General features: G+C 35.8%; 1 protein-coding gene, 1 non-coding gene and 2 pseudogenes across 2 annotated transcripts; 1 reads left to right on the plus strand and 3 right to left on the minus strand.

Moving 5' to 3' along the window:
* Positions 1-324: 324 nt before the first annotated feature.
* LOC120176848 lies at positions 325-4,829 on the minus strand (annotated as a pseudogene).
* A 778-nt stretch (positions 4,830-5,607) lies between these two features.
* Positions 5,608-5,689, minus strand: TRNAS-CGA. The gene has a single exon. It is a non-coding gene; the product is annotated as a tRNA-Ser (tRNA).
* Positions 5,690-6,379: 690 nt separating this feature from the next.
* LOC120176867 lies at positions 6,380-8,754 on the plus strand (annotated as a pseudogene).
* Positions 8,755-8,954: 200 nt separating this feature from the next.
* On the minus strand, positions 8,955-14,830 carry LOC120176834 (protein EMBRYONIC FLOWER 1-like; the record flags this gene model as incomplete). The annotated part of the gene is given in 7 exon segments (XM_039183149.1): positions 8,955-9,495; positions 9,609-11,142; positions 11,145-11,343; positions 12,095-13,476; positions 13,568-13,681; positions 13,766-14,142; positions 14,664-14,830. Coding segments are annotated over 6 exon segments (3,756 nt in total), but the record flags the coding sequence as incomplete, so codon positions are not given.
* Positions 14,831-16,826: the final 1,996 nt, after the last annotated feature.

Consider the following 16,826-nt stretch of genomic DNA (forward strand, 5'->3'; position numbering starts at 1 on the left):
TTTTCCAATATATTAAATACTCAACCTCAATAATACTTGATTAACTAATCAAACATTCCTATAGATATTTTACCTGCTGTTTTTAGCACTGAATATGGAGAAATCATAATAATATTCGATATAAAAACTTCACCGTCTACATTTACTGTAAAAGTCCATGTGCTAGACAACAACATATTTATGTGTGTTTAATGATGAAAATGACAACGAAAAATTCGACCCGATGAACCCCGGCCTTGAAAATGTTAGTAATGCAAAGTCGAAAATCTCACATTGATTGAGTATTAATTACTATGGACCGAACTATCCCAGAGCAATGACCGATAAATGAAAAACTACTCGAGAACTTGTATAGTAGTACCCCCTTTACCATATACAAACTGTGATTTTATGGTTTAAAATGGCTATCAACACATGATTTTACGGTGATGGATTGTCACCAACGATATCGTTTAACTATAAAGATTTAGAAGTATGTTCCGTACCTATGCCGCCATGATCTTTATCCGGTTATAGCCCGGGGGGTTTCACCAGACCAAATATACCTTCCATATCAACAGGGACCTGTAGAGCACTTTTAATGACCTCTGGTGTTGTGGTCTTGCCTTTCCAAGTGTTAAACCATGGCCCTCCTCCTACTTCTAGTGCCGCCATGTCACTTTTAACATCCAAGATTAGCTGCATATCGGAAAAATGTACTGGTAGCAAGTAGGATTAAGATGTAAATCTTTTCTGAGATTACTCTTATTCGAATTGTAAAAGAAGCTAAAGATTGTTAAAATAATCATTGGTCCGCAAGAACTGATGCAAATGGTTTTTTTTTCTAGCCGTAAACCGATGAAACGATATGTTCATAACTGTCGGGAAGGTAACAATAACGTACCTTGCCCTTACTGCCACCAGCATTTTTTTCCCAGATCTTCAATGTTAGATCACCGGAACAAGTGTCCTTACAAGCAGGAGCAAGACCAGCCTCTACCGTGGGAGCACGCAATGTTGTACCCGAATCAGTTGTTGTTGCCTCTAACTCGATCTGCTCATAAATAGGAGTATATAAGAGTTCACCAATAAATAAAGTTAAACTTGAAAGAAATTTTACAATCATCCAGACCACCTAGCAAAATCAACTCTATAAGTTCAAATCTCCAAGGCCACGTGTAAAAATTACCATATGTGTTGTGTTTTCCGCAGCAACGTTCCAGTAACCCCACGAGCAATTTCCCAAGTTAAAACGCCATTCCATGGCACAAATTCATAGAAAATTCCGTCATAGTGCACTCCAATCTGCACGAGTATAAAAGATCAATTTATACATCAAGCTATCACAATTAACTCCTAGTTTACGACAAGATATAGTTTGATTCAATTCCAAGGCATATAGGATGTGACAATATCCAGCTTCAGTTCTTAAAAGTTTTAAGGATACAACCATATATGGCCTAACAAGATATCATTAACAGAGCCAGAGAAGCAAAGCAGATATGAAAATTGCTAAAACTGAAGTACCAATGCAGCATTTTCAAAGGTCTCGGTCGGGCCAGGCAGTTGCCTTAATCCACCAGCAGCAGTCAGAGAAATTTCTCCCCTAGTAGCACCTTCAAATACATTACATTGAGCCTGCGGTAATATGTCAATGATGAAATCACCATGATTAAAAAAGAGATGGCTAAGTTTGATTCAGTAGAAAACCTAGCACAACCAAAAATGTCTCCGGATCATCCATAGATCAGCTAAACATTCAGGGAGATGTGAAGGAATGAAGAATTACCCAAAACCATTTTCTAGGGAAGCCTGCACCCCAATTCTTTTCTGAATATGAAGGTGCATCTTCAAACTCAAACCTTTCACCATCCCACTCTATCCAGCCTGCAGTCCAAAGTCACAACATGAGATAATATTCTCAATAAAAGCATGGATTTCTAAAGAGAATAAATTTCAGCCAAGGTGACCGGAAATAACAGTGATCAGCATAGAAAACTGAGCACAGACGCAGACCACAGTATACAAAAAAAAATTAAGTAAATAAAAAAGAGTAAATCCAATCAAAATACAATTGAAAATAGGAAGAGGAGAAGCAAGTACCTGTTGAAAGTCCAGAGGCCATACAAATTTGCCAATGAGGTGCAAATACGGGAAAAGCAGCAAGCCAGCCAGCCGTTGACTTCTGCTTGGACCCAACATCACCCCATCCGTATATGGGGCGAGTACTGTACTCCCAGCGTGCAGATTTAACAGTTTCTGCATAATATGTCCTGCAATTAAAACCTAACCATGTAAAAGGAATGCGGAAATAACTGATAATAATTTAGAAATGTTTCCCAATTTCTAGTTTTGATTAACCTAGAATGTAACTTTGTATACTATACTTTTGAAGGAGAACATGAAATACGACTTGAAGGAAAAACCACTTCTGTTCTGATGGCATGTTTGTAAGGGAAAGAACTTGTAAATATGGAGCAGGAATTCCTGTGCAGAGGGAGCACAAGCACAACAACCATAAAAATAACGTTTCATTGATACTTCTCACAATGACGTAACACTAACAATTATTTTAGGAAATCCTAGAAAAAGTATCTGCTGTTTCTTCACACATGGCACCACCAGTCTGATACATCTTCACAGCTAGAGTTAAATGCATTACGTTTATCTACGGAAAGTAAAAATGACAGAAGGTAAAACCAAAGCAAGGATTTATTTCATATGTTTGATATTTATATGGGTTCGATATGAGGAATCACCTGCCATCATCACGAATAAAACCTTGATTCCAAAGAGGTGTAACTTGAAAGCCTTCCAAAACTTTTCTATTGAATTCCTACAAGGAACAACCATACAAAACATTTGAAGTTACTAAAGAATTGAGATTAACCAATATAAAATATCTCAAAGCAGAAGCATTCAGGCTAGCTTTGCAGGCATTCTACTTCGAGAAGTAGAATCCAAAAATTGCTGACTAACCTGGGGAGGAACTTCCATACTTGGAGGCTGTGAGGCTTTGTTGGCTACAAAAGTTTTCCCCAATACTAGCTCATGTCTTCCTATGCATTGAAAAACTGTTAATTAGACATATACATTTTATCGCTGCACTATTAAGGTATAAAAAGTGAAAACACCAAAAGGCGAACAGTAGACTAACTCAAACAACTAAACCGAAGCAATTGAGTTGTTATGAAGTTTATAACAGAAGGCTATACTGATTCTGAACAACCTAAGCATCCATATCATGTTATAGGTTGCTATGGTGCAACAAATGGATGAAACGTCACAGTGCAACAAAATTAAGAGGTTGAATGAATCAATATCAAGTCAAATTTCCTTGGTAAAACAAATTAGAATATCAGCATATATGCTATTTTACACTGAAGTCAAGGTGCATCAACTATACAGAATAAGGGACCATATATTCCTAATACAGAACAGTTTCATACTTCCAGTACTAAATGCTTAAAAGCTAGCAAAGAAGAAAACATACTTCCCCAAAAGTTTTGTGATTCCTCAGTGTATTGGCATATATACTTGTCATAAGCACCAAGAATTTGAGCCCCAACTCCTGTAAATCTAGGTCCGTGCTGCAGTATTCTAATGGCGACAGTTTCTTCCTAAACTCAGGATTCTCAACCGAGTACATGAAGCAAAAGCTCTGTTTTCGTTCCGGGATCGATACCTTAAAGTACAACCCTCAAAAAATGGTCGGTAGTCCCATCAAAGTGGTACCTACAAACAACTTAAGCATTTAATTATTGGAATTTTATAAAACAGAGCCTTGGGTTAGCTGATCACCATAAATTATAGCCCTGAGGAACATGATAATTATATTTTAAGGACTTTGGATTGGGCAACTCAAATTATGTAAGGGGCTTTTTGTTGGCTCTTAATGTAATCATTCAGCATAGTTTAGTATTTAGTGTGTTTATTTCGTATCTCTGAATGATTCAATGTTGATTGATTCAGTAAAACAGTGTTGAATGATTCAGCACAGAAGTATATTCAGAGTCATTATCAAATATCATGTCATATTTAGAGCTAATTCATACAGAGCCTTTGAATGATTCAAATGATCATTCACAATCTCTGAATCATTAGCATTTGAACCATTCAGCGCTTAATCATTTTTAATTATTCAGCGCTTAATCATTCTGAACTAAACAAACAACCCCTAAAAGATGGATTACTACGTGAGACTTTGCAATTTTACTCCACTTTTAATAATTTTTATTCATTATTCTTTATTCAAAATGAAATATATTAAAAACTAAAGACAATTATTTTTAATCTACCATTATACATTATTAATTATTTATTTAAATATTAATTAAAGACGCATGAGTAGATTAAAACTGTTTATGAAAATATCCACTAAAATAATAATTCCGTTGTTAACATGCTTAATATTATATTAATTCAAATTTTAAAAACTTAAGACTAGTCGAAATACCCGCTGTGCGGCGTTCGAGTGTCTCGAATAGCCGGCGTGGGAACATAAACCGGTTTAACGGGAACGGGCCTTTCGGCTGCCGGCGAAGCAGTTTCGGTCTCGGAGACGGAGCTGCACGCGACAATCGCGAGTTGTATCCAAATCCTACACGGCTGAGAGGGCGGAGGATTCGAGGGAAGAATGCATTGGAAATTGAAGGCTGAGGGAATTTAACGGCGGGTTTGGAGTTTAGCGAGCGAAGTCCAATATAACAAGGAGAAAATCGATGAAGCTCGTTGATTAAGTAAGTGTTTGGATCCATGGAAAATCTGAAGAATTTGAAAGAAAAACCGAGGGTAAAACAAATTGGAAATTTTGAAATGAAAAGAATCATGGAATTTGAACTGAATACAAACAACTATAAACGAGCCGGTCCTTATCAGGGAAGTACAGTATCACAATTTGAGCAATATGTGTAATACTTATGATATTCCTTGTAATAAATAGATTATTTTTACCATTTATTGATTCGGAATTTTTTATATAATATCTAAATTATTCGAATTTATTTTCAAACTTAAATAGGAGAAAATTATATCTTTAATGAGATCAGAATGAAATTTTATAACAAAAAATATAAATATAAATAAAATAGTTATTAGAGTTTAATTATTAATTCATTCATTTAAAATAAAAAAATATACAATCTAATTTATTTAATTTTAAAATTTTTAAAAAATATTTAAACGTAAAAGATATATGTTTTCGTCTTTTCTTCTGTTTTCTTCAACTTTACTGTTTCTTCAATCATTGATGCCAAATCCTTAACTGTTTTAATTGTACTAAAGAGTTAAAATTCTACTTTAAGCTTTGCTGATTCTGCAATTTTTCTACGCTCTTTAGATCGGCTCATACCCCTATGAAGCTCCCTTGCTTTTGACAGTGGTTCTAAGCAGTGCAAGACACAATGGCAAATTAATCAGTCAAAATTGGAACTTTTGTGAATCCCATTGCATAAAAACTATGAAAAACCAAAAGTATACCTCTGAAAAGCCCTCCTGATTCTGGGGTTTCTTCAGTGAAGAATTACCTTCACCGGAGCAAGTGGCCTGGAATTACAATAATAATCCTATGTATCAATTTTACATATTAACATCCCCTCAACTGCAAAAAGAAGAAGAAGAAATACGAAACGTCGACAGCAGGATTCGAACCTGCGCAGGCAATGCCCAACAGATTTCGAGTCTGTCTCCTTAACCACTCGGACATATCGATAATTCTGTTTAAAGGTCGAATTAAAAATATTATAACGTAATTTACATATGGGTTAACATGACCGCAAAAAGTCCAGCAAGGCATAGACATTTTAGATTAGATTAAATTTTAAATATTTTAACTAAAAAAGTTATTTGAATTTGATCGAATTACTAAAATTTGTAACTTATTTTCATCGATATTTTTTTAGGAAAAAAAGTCCAATGAATATCATGTGAACGTGAGATATTGATGAAATTATAGAACTTTAATCTTTGAAAGAATAAGATATAATTAAAAAAAACTGAAAATGGCATAGATTCCATGCCAATGAAAATCAGTCCACAATAACACAAATGGCATGTCATGTCACCTTTCTATTTTGATTTAACATCCCGAGTGATTAAAATAAGAACAAATCGAAATTTCATTGAATAAACTGAAAATGTTTAAATTTTAGTGAGTAAAATAGGAGAAGGAATAAAGTTGAATGATTAATTTTATAATTTACACTATACCCAAATTTCTATCTTGGTGTACAATGCATGTAATCTTTTTTTTTTAGAATATACGAGTAGATTTCCGTTTTAGTATCTTCTAAGCACTGCTTTCTATTCTATAAAAAAATCCCATATTAAGACTTTTCACCAAATAAATACTCTTCACCCCAAACCTCAGATCTGCACACAGTGTTTGAATTGTCCAGTAAACATGCACTCAGTGTCTTGTTCTCGGTGGCTGCTTCTACTTCTATGGTGTTGGACCATCTCGGTCCATGCCATTCCACCACGAGACCCGGTCCAATGCAACAGAACCGTGTGCGCCGTCTCCAATTCATACGTCTATGGGGGGATCGAAAGGACTGTCACGTCAAAATCGTGAAATATTTGACTACCGAAGAAGAGCTTCGTTCGGCCGTCGCTTACGCCAACAAAAACAAGCTCAAACTGAAAGTGGTCAGCAAGTTTTCACACACGATCCCGAAACTAGTCTGCCCTTCGTCAAGCGACTCGTTGATAAGTACGGCGAAATACAATTACTTCATTCAAATCGATTCAAATTCGACGGTGACGGCCGATGCTGGGATGGCGTTACGTGACCTGATCGATCAGGTCGAAAAGTTCGGGTTGAGTCTGGTTGCAGCGCATATTGGGAGGGTGTTAGCGTGGCGGGGATGAAACCACCGGGGCTCATGGAAGTTCGTGGTGGGGCAAAGGAGGAGCCGTTCATGTTCATGTCATCTGAATTAGCATGATTGTTCCTGCAAATGAATCGGAAGGGTACGCCAAAGTGATCCAAATTGGACCTCAAGATCAACTCCTTAATGCAGCTAAAGTTTCATTGGGAGTTTTGGGTGTCATCTCCAAGGTAATTTATTTCTCTTAATGAAGCTTTTGGACTAATTTGAAATCTGATATATAGTTTATGACCTCTTGTACAATTAACCCAAAAACGACAATAGCGTAAATGTCTATATCATGTTATGCTCTTATTTGTCTCACGGACATTAAAATATTAGAAAACGTTGCGGCAAAGGAAACATAAAGTGTACATATCTAATCAAGGCATAATTTTAAAATTAGCCCCTAATGTTTCTTAAAATAGTCATTTTGATTTTTTATTTTTAGTATTTAGGCTCTCAACATTTATTTTAAGACAAAAGAATTAATCATTTTTCTAAATTTTAATTTTTTAATATATATTTTATATCGAGGAATAAAATTTATCATTGAAGTTTTATGGTATATATATATATATTTCTATCTAATCCAATTATAAAAAGTAAACATTTTGAAACATCCAACTAAACATGAATTATTCTCAATGACCAAACCAGAATGATTTGAATAAAAAATACTTGAAACCTATTAAATGTCTCAAATCCGAAATTGATAATAAAATAGTTTAAAAAATTAAAAGAGTAAATATATATTTTGGTACATGAAGGTTTAATTTAGTATCTAACTTTTTTAGTCTAATAATTTCAAGGTTTAATTTTGGCATCTATTTTTTTAATTAGACACCTAAACTTGAAATTCGATGTTTGAACTTGACTTTATAATTTAAATTAACTCAAATAAATCATTTATTATAAATTCAGTTTGGACCATAAAATAAAATCCGGGTACTAATTAAACCAAATAACCATATCTGTGCGTGGTTTTGATCTTTGAAATATGAGAAATTTTGCAGAAAAACTGTTCGAGAGTACCAAGAGTGTCGCCGGAAAATGCACGTTGGCGGCCACTACATTATCGTACAAGAAACTGATCGCCAACGGATTGAAGAACAACGGCCAGATCTTCACCGGCTATCCGGTAGTAGGTCGCCAAGATAAAATGCAGACATCCGGTTCATGTCTATATTCATCTACGACAAGGATCGACGCCTCCTGTGCTTGGGACCCCAGAATCAAAGGCCTCTTCTTCTACGAATCGACGGCGATATTCAACGTTCCGAAGTTTGGAAACTTCATCAAAGACGTCATAAAACTTCGTGACATAAAACCAGAAAACTTCTGCGGCATCGACCACTACAACGGCATCATGATCCGATACATAAAGGCTTCCAACGTATCTAGGCCAACCCGAAGACTCGGTCGTCATCGACTTCAACTATTATAGAGCCGACGACGCCTCGACATCGAGATTAAACGAAGATTCATGGAAGAAATCGAGCAAATGGCGTTCTTCAAGTATGGGGCACGACCACATTGGGCTAAGAACAGGAACCTGGCGTTTATGAATGTTTGGACCAAGTACCCGAATTTCGACAAATTTGTCGCGGTAAAGAAGCAATTGGACCCTGAAAACATGTTTTCCGGTGACTGGTCAGACGAGATTTTGTTCGGAAAAGGACGTGTAAGAAGCGATGGATGTGCTTTGGAAGGGTTTTGCGTTTGCTCAGAAGATGGACATTGTAGTCCAAGGGTACTTCTGCAAACCAGGGCTTGTTTATAATGAAGCTAGAGTCTGCAGATATTCACCATCCTCCTCCTCCAATCTTTGATGCTTTAGCAGATTGGTCCTCTGATTTTGATTTTGATTTTCAAAAGAAATTATTTAGTAATTGCAACGAGAGACAACAATAAACATTGCTAAAAGAAAGAAAAAAGCATTGTTGTTTTGGATATTTAATTCTAATAGTGTAATTTGTAAAATCTTAGTAAGGACAACTCGATTTAAAACAATTATGATCAAAATTTAAAATATTTTAAAAAAGAAGTTAACAACAGACAACTTTATTGGGATATAGAATTACTAATTAAGCTTCAAATATATATATATCATAAAGGTAGGCATCAGAGGATAGCATCTGTTTATCTTTTCTTCGTCAAAGAGCTATATAAATTACAGCTGAATAAATTGCTAACAACAAAGGGTATACTATCCCTGTAGGGGGTATTATATTTGACTGATTGCCTGTTCTGTTTCAACTCTCAATAACTAGCTCAACAAAGGAGCATATACCAACTTATTTAAATCACAAACACACACTTCTGAGTACTAATAAAGGGTAATGTTTAGGTTTTACAAACACTATTTCAGGACAACACCAGCATACAACACGGATTACTTTCCGTTGGTATGTTATGTAAGGAAGAGTGTGCAGGGTGAGGCATAGGCGAATATTTACAGGCCTTACCATGGACATAACTTCATTCTTTTTCTCTTTTATGTCCTCAGGCTTGGAAACGGAAAACGCGAGTGCAAGTAGAATAATATTAGTTTGAGTGGTAAATATGACTGCTTTGATGTCTGATACTTGATGAAGCTTTGAAGCTTTTCTTTGTTTTGTGGTATCGGAGAAGGTGACTCGGATTTTGCCTGCAGCAAATTAAGATAAGTCAAATACTGATTGAAGAACTCAAGTAGGGGAATGCAAGGGAAGAGATCGATTTGAAACCGAAATGAAGTCAAAAAGGATTCTGAGATGCTACCAGAAAATAGAAAAGTATCATGAAGTTCGATTTCGTGAAAGCTCTTTTCTAGCTGTAAGCTTCCTCAGACGCTTGTGTCCAGCCAATTTTGCCGAACCAGACGAGGGAGCTTTTTCCCTTCCAAATTTCAGGTCTTCACTACCGGTCATGTAAATATTTGCAGCTCCAGGCACAGTAAAATCAGCAGGGTTTCTATTAATGCTGCAGATTCCATTCTCTGAACCACTCTTTGGATGAAAAAGAGTACCGCTCGAAGTATGGGCCTTCTGCTTCTGTTTTGTTGCACTCTCCATGGCATGAAGCTTATCGGAAGACATCATAAATTCTGAATTCCTAAGTGCCAATTTCGGCATACTATGAACAGGAATAGATCCACAAGTTGTGCTTAAGCCACTATTTGAAGATACATCTTTTTGAGATTTGTGGTTTTTATTCTGCCTTTGTGAGTCTGAGTATTTTTTCTTCACTTTTTCTCTAGACTTCAGCGATAACTGACCTGTAAATTCAGGTGCTTTCTTGAAAATTTTATCATGCTGGAATGAAGAGGTAGAAGGACCAACTGCTGCAGTGGCTGACATACACTCACAGAAACTCCCGGGTAAGTGGCTTTTACCGTAGCAATCAAATGATGGATGTTTCATTGAATTGGTTCTATATCCACCAGATGGCATGCTTGAAAACTCGTTTTGACCAGGAAGAAAGGGAGTTTTCTTAACGAACCTTTGGTTTCCATCGACATCAACGGGTGCCCCTGACTGTAACCCTGCATCCATAAGGCTGAGTAAATGCATGGCTGGTATGGTTTCATTAGAATACAGATCTAACGACCCTGTCCCGTTATGTTTGCAAGAAAACGAGTAATCTGCATGTGTCCTGCCAAGCGCTTCAGAATCGAACTTCCTACAATGCTTCTCATAGTTTGTACCCCGATCCAAGAAGTTCCTATCATCATTTTGACACATATATCCCTCAGGTAAACTGCTGGTGCAATGTCTAAGCACATCTAATTTTGTCACCTGATCTGCACACTTGCTAGGGATGCTAAGCATATAGGGCAAGTTATTCGGCATCATGGATGGCCATAGGTGAGCCACTTCCTTGTTCTTCTGTGGAGCTCTATGGCATGTGTTACAAACTCCCAACTCCTGCACATTAGCATGATAAGTTTTTTGCCCGGCCATATTTCCAACCCACTGGCAATTTTGAGATCTGTTTTGCTTGATGGAATTGGTGGCAGAAAATTGGACTCCGTTCAACGGCTTCTCTCCACATAGTGGAAAAGGCTTAAAGCCTGCAGGGGAATATCTTTGTTCCAATAGGTTCATGCTGCAGTGGTTTCGGCTCATATGAGAGAAATAATCCACTGACTTTTGTTTGCTAGATCCCACAGTATCCCCTCTTAAAATTTTGTCAATTCTTCCGTTTTTACCTTGAGGTTTCGATTTATCAGTGGTCTCTTGAAACAGGTTCATCTCTTCATTTCCATATGCTTTATTGAGATCCACCAGCTGATGATTTTTGGAATTACTGGTTTCTGTAACTGTTTATCAATTTCAGTATCAGGAAGACACCTTTCATACTGATTCTTTGCCATGAGTTCAGCAATTTCCATTATGTCATCTACAGATCCTTGCTCAGATGCCATTTCAACACGTTTATCATAATGTTCCCTAGAAACTATCACATGGTCCTGAAACTCCACAGTTTTCCCATTGTTTCTTGTACCACTGAAATCCTGCAAAAGAAAAAGACAAGATGGGGAAAAACAACCTCTCAGTTTAACCGGAACAAGGGGAAAACAGATGCATTAACTAGATAAATTATTACTCATTACTTGGGAAATGTCTTCTATAATGTTCACATGATTGCTTATGTTAATCAGTGCTAACATAAATGCTATCTTCAAAATTATAAGCAACAACACTACTAAGTTTTCGCATCTAAGATGGCATGAGCTTATATCAGAACCAGATTTTGATGAGACAACTATGGATGCAAGCAGAAGTAGTTTCAAAGTCTAAAGAACTTAGGATGATTTCATACCTAACCTTGGCAGAAACTTATTCTGAGAAAACACTTACGGTCAGAGTAAGCATAAAGATAAAGCTTCAGTTTTCCATGACAATAAACATGCAAGTATATAAAAGTTCTCAATTATGTGAACCAGTTTTCTTGAAAAGGAAAAAGATAAATGTACCTTTTGAAGTTTTATAACTGGTTCAACAAAAGGGAATGTTTCAGGCTCAAAAGCAACAATAAAGTTTAATCTGGAAACGTCAGAAACTTTGTTCTAAATGTTCATCATAACCTGAATATTTCAGGCATGTCAAAACTGAATGTAAAATAAAACTTTGTTACAGAGGCAGAAAACCAAATTTGAGGAAAAGATCACACAAACTGTTCTGCAACAAATATCTTGTGAATATATTCGATTTTTCATTTTAGATGCCAGTTCAACAACTTTAGAACAGAACAAAAGCCCATACCATTAGCCGAATCAAAGAACTCCCAACTTCAGCAGGAGATCTGTCCTGCTTCTCATTCAGGAACGGTATCTTGTACGTGGTTTGATTACTGTTGAGATCAACATGCATTCCCTTCCAATCGTAGGCACCAGCTTGAGAAACATAGTTCATGTTTAGATCTTTCCTCTTGGTATTGTATTCACTGAGAACTTGCCCTTGTCCATCTCTGATTGGAGTGCTATATTTTGCATCATATCTTTTAACAGGCAAGCAATTACTAAGAGAACATTCCAGTCCTTTTTCAGCTGATGCATCCCAGGTTACTTCAAGCGGAACAGCTACATTCCCAGTTTGCCTTATTTCTACATCTTTCCTCGAAATCGGACCTTCTCTGAGAATGCCATTGTTCCAAGGAACTCGAGAAGCTTGCCAATCATGATCTTGATGAATCTTGCTCTTTTTCTTCAACAGATTAGATTTTTTCTCTGCCTTCGCAGCAAATTCGGGAATGGGATTTAACCCACTGCTTGTAGATACATCAATGGATTTGTTCAAAACAATATCAGTGGCATCAGTCTTAGTGATATCTCCAAGGGGCTTTTTCTGTCTTTCGTTCTGCAGATTTTCTCGTGACAGGCGCAAGGACGGAAATTCATCAAAATTCTGGGTCTTTTTATTTTTCTTCTTTCCTAGAATAGAAGTTTTATATACTTTAGCGTTAACCAGATTGCTCTTTGCTGGAGTCTGTGAACTGCTTCTGTTAATTGTACCTTCTGAATCAGAACTTGTGATTCCATCAGCAGTTTCTGCATCTCTGTTGAAGGACTTAAGGTTTTTATGCCCATTACCAGGAGAGCACATAAACTCCCCAGGAACCCATTCTTCATCCTGAGGCATCTTTCTTTTCTTTCTACAAGCATTTCCTTGGAAATTGATCTGACCTTGGGAAGCAGATATTGAATCTATGCCTATAGATGCATCAGGAATGGTACTAGAAGGAGAATCTTCAGCACTCGTGAGATTAGTTTTTTCATCTTTGTTTTTATCCAACAATTCAGTCAGTAGACGCACCTTACGGTTTTTTCTTCGATGTAAGCTGCCAGACACAGCTCCAGGCAATACCTCATCACTTTCAGACGATGCATAATCACAATCATCTAATTCCAATGAAGGATGTTCATCTCTATGAGTCTTGATAGCATTGGGAACCCTATGAACCATACTCGCTATCCCATGGGATTCAGAACCTTTCACCAACTCCATCTGTTGATCACATCCATATTTTCCTGTTTGACGTGTTTCAGTGGCATCCTTAACTATGCACTCCGCATATGATTCAGGAAGCTTGGGACTGGCAATTTCATTATCCTTTAAATTGGGATTATGAAGCTGCAGAGAAGCCACTGTTGCAGAAATCAGAAGCAGTGTTATTGCAGCAATGCAGGAAAATACTTAAGCTTATTTAGATGGTCTTTTTACTCATGGTTGCCATACCTTTTTCACCTAAACGGAGTGTTTTCCGCATAAGGCTAGAAATAACTTCTATTCCAGCATAATTTGAAATATGGATTTCCTTATTATTGTTATTCTCTAAGGTATCTGTTTTCCCAGGAAAAAAAGAACCAAAAAAAATTAATGTTCTAATTCAGTGGTAAGTAACCATGTAAGGATTAAGCTAAGATAGAGATATACCTATGGCGTGTATATCTGCATTTTCTGCTTTCTTTTCACTTTTATCACTAACTAAAGGATGACCGGCACTGCTATTAACATTCACACAAGCAATAGCACCAGATTTTCTTGAGTCAGCATCCCCTAGGGATGGCATATGGGGACAGGAGCCAAAGGATTTCAATTTGCTACTATTATTAGTAACAATTCTTTCTTCATTTATACTGCATTGGGTCCCAGTTTCCGGCAGACAGTTCTGGCAACACCACCATCTGAACTTCGGAACAAGTAAAGGAGGAAGCTTACAGCTTTGTTCTTTTAATATATTATGGCCACCATCTAATGCAAATGGCCAGCTTTTCTTCCAGTCTTTCTTGCGCATCTCAGATGCATATTCACTGCACTTAAATCAAAGGGATTTTATGAGGAAGACTTCCAACATGACCATTAATACACCACATATAGCAACTACCAAGTAGAACTATATATCTGCAGAAGCCAATTATGGATATCAAATCATGCAATAAGTTTTCCTCGATTTATAACTAGAATATCCAAAACACTTTTATCCGTTTCCCAAAAGCGTGGAAAAAGTCATCATGCGCAAACTCAGACAAGCAAGCTAAGAAGTTACTGAGGAAGCACAAACAACAGAAGGAAAGATATAAGTTAATCGATTATATCAATAATTCCCATTTTGATAAATAATTATTTCAAGGCATTCATTAGTAAGTAGATGCAATACCCTCTACCACCAAGGAAAAGACATCTGCTCAAATTTATACACTTATTGCGTATCGCCCCACACTCAAACAAAAGCTACCATAAACCCATTTTCAACAACAATGGTACTAAATAGAGAGGTTGAGGGACTTCAACAAATATACAAGAGCACTGAATACTAAGGATCGTGGCTTACCGGATAGAAAAATGTTCACACTTCCTAGTATCAATGTCATCAGCATTGACGAGATCTCTGGATATTATGTCGTTTTTTATGGGTGATTCGACAGACTTGACGACAATATTAGAACTGCAACTGTGATGAGCTTCCTCGACCACAGTAGTTGTCTCCATGCTATTATGTATTAACAACAATTAGACATGTCATGAGCATTGAGTAACAATACAAAGTAACACTGTCCATAAGCAATGTAATCAATCCGCTAGAAGCACTAAGATATTAAGTATACCACAAGAACTGAAGAACACACGTCATAATTCCTTGGAAATTCAAGATGAAATAACAGTCAAAAAGTAAAATGGATACACTAAAAGGATGAGAAGCTGGAAAGCCCCTATATATGGTGATTTATTACATAAAATAATAACTTATTCCAGCAGACGAGGGAATACTATTCAAAGGAACAAAATTGGAAACCCTAGTTCCTAATGAAATCAAACATGAACATGTTTGCAGTCACTAGATTAATGTGTTAATAACATTCTAATAAAATAAAAGCCAAAGCTCATTCATTTATAATACAAAGTAAATCATCAATTAACATCGATAAGGTAAACAACATGCTAGGGTTTTATCAGATAACATAACTAAAGTTTTAATCCCCTCTATATCAAAGCAAAAAACAATCAACTTTAGAACTCACCTTGAAGCCTTCGAGTTTGATGTTAAAATAACCCATATCAATCCATAAAATGAAAAAAAAAATCTAGGGTTTCAAAACTATCGAATTCACGAGCTAGTGAACAGTGAACATAATTTCTAGCACCAGAGAACCTATGGAAGAAAACACATAAAATATCCCATAAAAGTCAAAATATGAACTCATAAAGCAAAACCCAGATGTCAAAATGGAAATAAAAGGCTATACTTAACGTACTAAACACAGTAAACTAACCCCAGATAATTGAAATAAAAAAGTTCCAGCTCAGCTGAACCTAATATTAATCAAAAGAAACGAAAGACCAAAAAGAAAGAAAAAAAACCCCAGAGCTTGGAATTGTGATTAGATCATAGAAGAACATACCTTTTTTGTTTGAGTTAGGTACCTGCTAAGGAAATCCAAAACCAACCCACCTTAGATTCATCACGGCCAATTGAGAGAAAGGTATCAAAAGAAAGAACATTGATCGAGCAAGAAGAAGATTGAATCTTTCTGAAGGGATCGGCAGCTCGTCGTGTATAATTTGAGTGCGAAGTTTTGAGAAACCCTAGTTTAACAAAGGAGAGGTTTGTCGATTCTTTTAGAGAGAGAAAGAGAGAGAAGAGTAGACAAGAAAAAGAGTTTTCATCTTTTGTCCTTGAAAGGAGGGTCTTTGTTGTTTATTAAAAATCATCTTGTAAAATATATGTGGGTAAAATATATAATAGGTGCCTAAACTATGCTAAAATAATATTTTTAAGATATTAAACTTTTAAAAATTATAAAATGATAATTACATCTATCAAATTATTATAAAATAATCATCTCAATGTTTGTATGATCATAAAATTTGATAATTATCATTTTTTATTAATTTAAAAAATAGGATAAATTATATATTTACTCATTCAATTATCACTTTGGTTCTGTTTTGGTTGTTAAAAAATTAACAAAACTACTGACATGTCATTTTTATTTTTTCAATAATAATGTGATATTACCTTATGATGACATGTTAGCATTGTCATTAATTTTTTAACTACAAGTGACCAAAATATAATGTTAGTGATAATTTTAAAAAAAGAGTTGTATGATCAAAATTAAATTAAAGTGATAGTTGAGTGGTTAAATACATAGTTTACCCCAAAATGTAATGTTCATTTTGTAATAATTTAATAAATTAAATGATTATTTTGTAACAATTTGATAAATTTAATGACTATTTTCATAAGCTTTAAAAGTTTAATGACTGAAAAGATTATTTAGGTATAAATTAAGAACCTATGATGTATTTTACCCTATTTATATAAATATTAAACGTTATTTTTTATATTTATTTTAGAGTGAAAGTTAAGAGAGAGCAAACAAATGCTGGGAAAAAGGACCAATGGATTTAATCCACGTGGAGGTGAGCTCCGGTTCTTATCGCATTTTTCCATTATGGGTGTTGCCCTAGATTGGAATAGTGAAAAAAAAAC

Source organism: Hibiscus syriacus, unplaced genomic scaffold (assembly GCF_006381635.1).
Source record: "Hibiscus syriacus cultivar Baekdansim isolate YM2019G1 unplaced genomic scaffold, ASM638163v2 tig00112259_pilon, whole genome shotgun sequence".
Taxonomy (NCBI): domain Eukaryota; kingdom Viridiplantae; phylum Streptophyta; class Magnoliopsida; order Malvales; family Malvaceae; genus Hibiscus; species Hibiscus syriacus.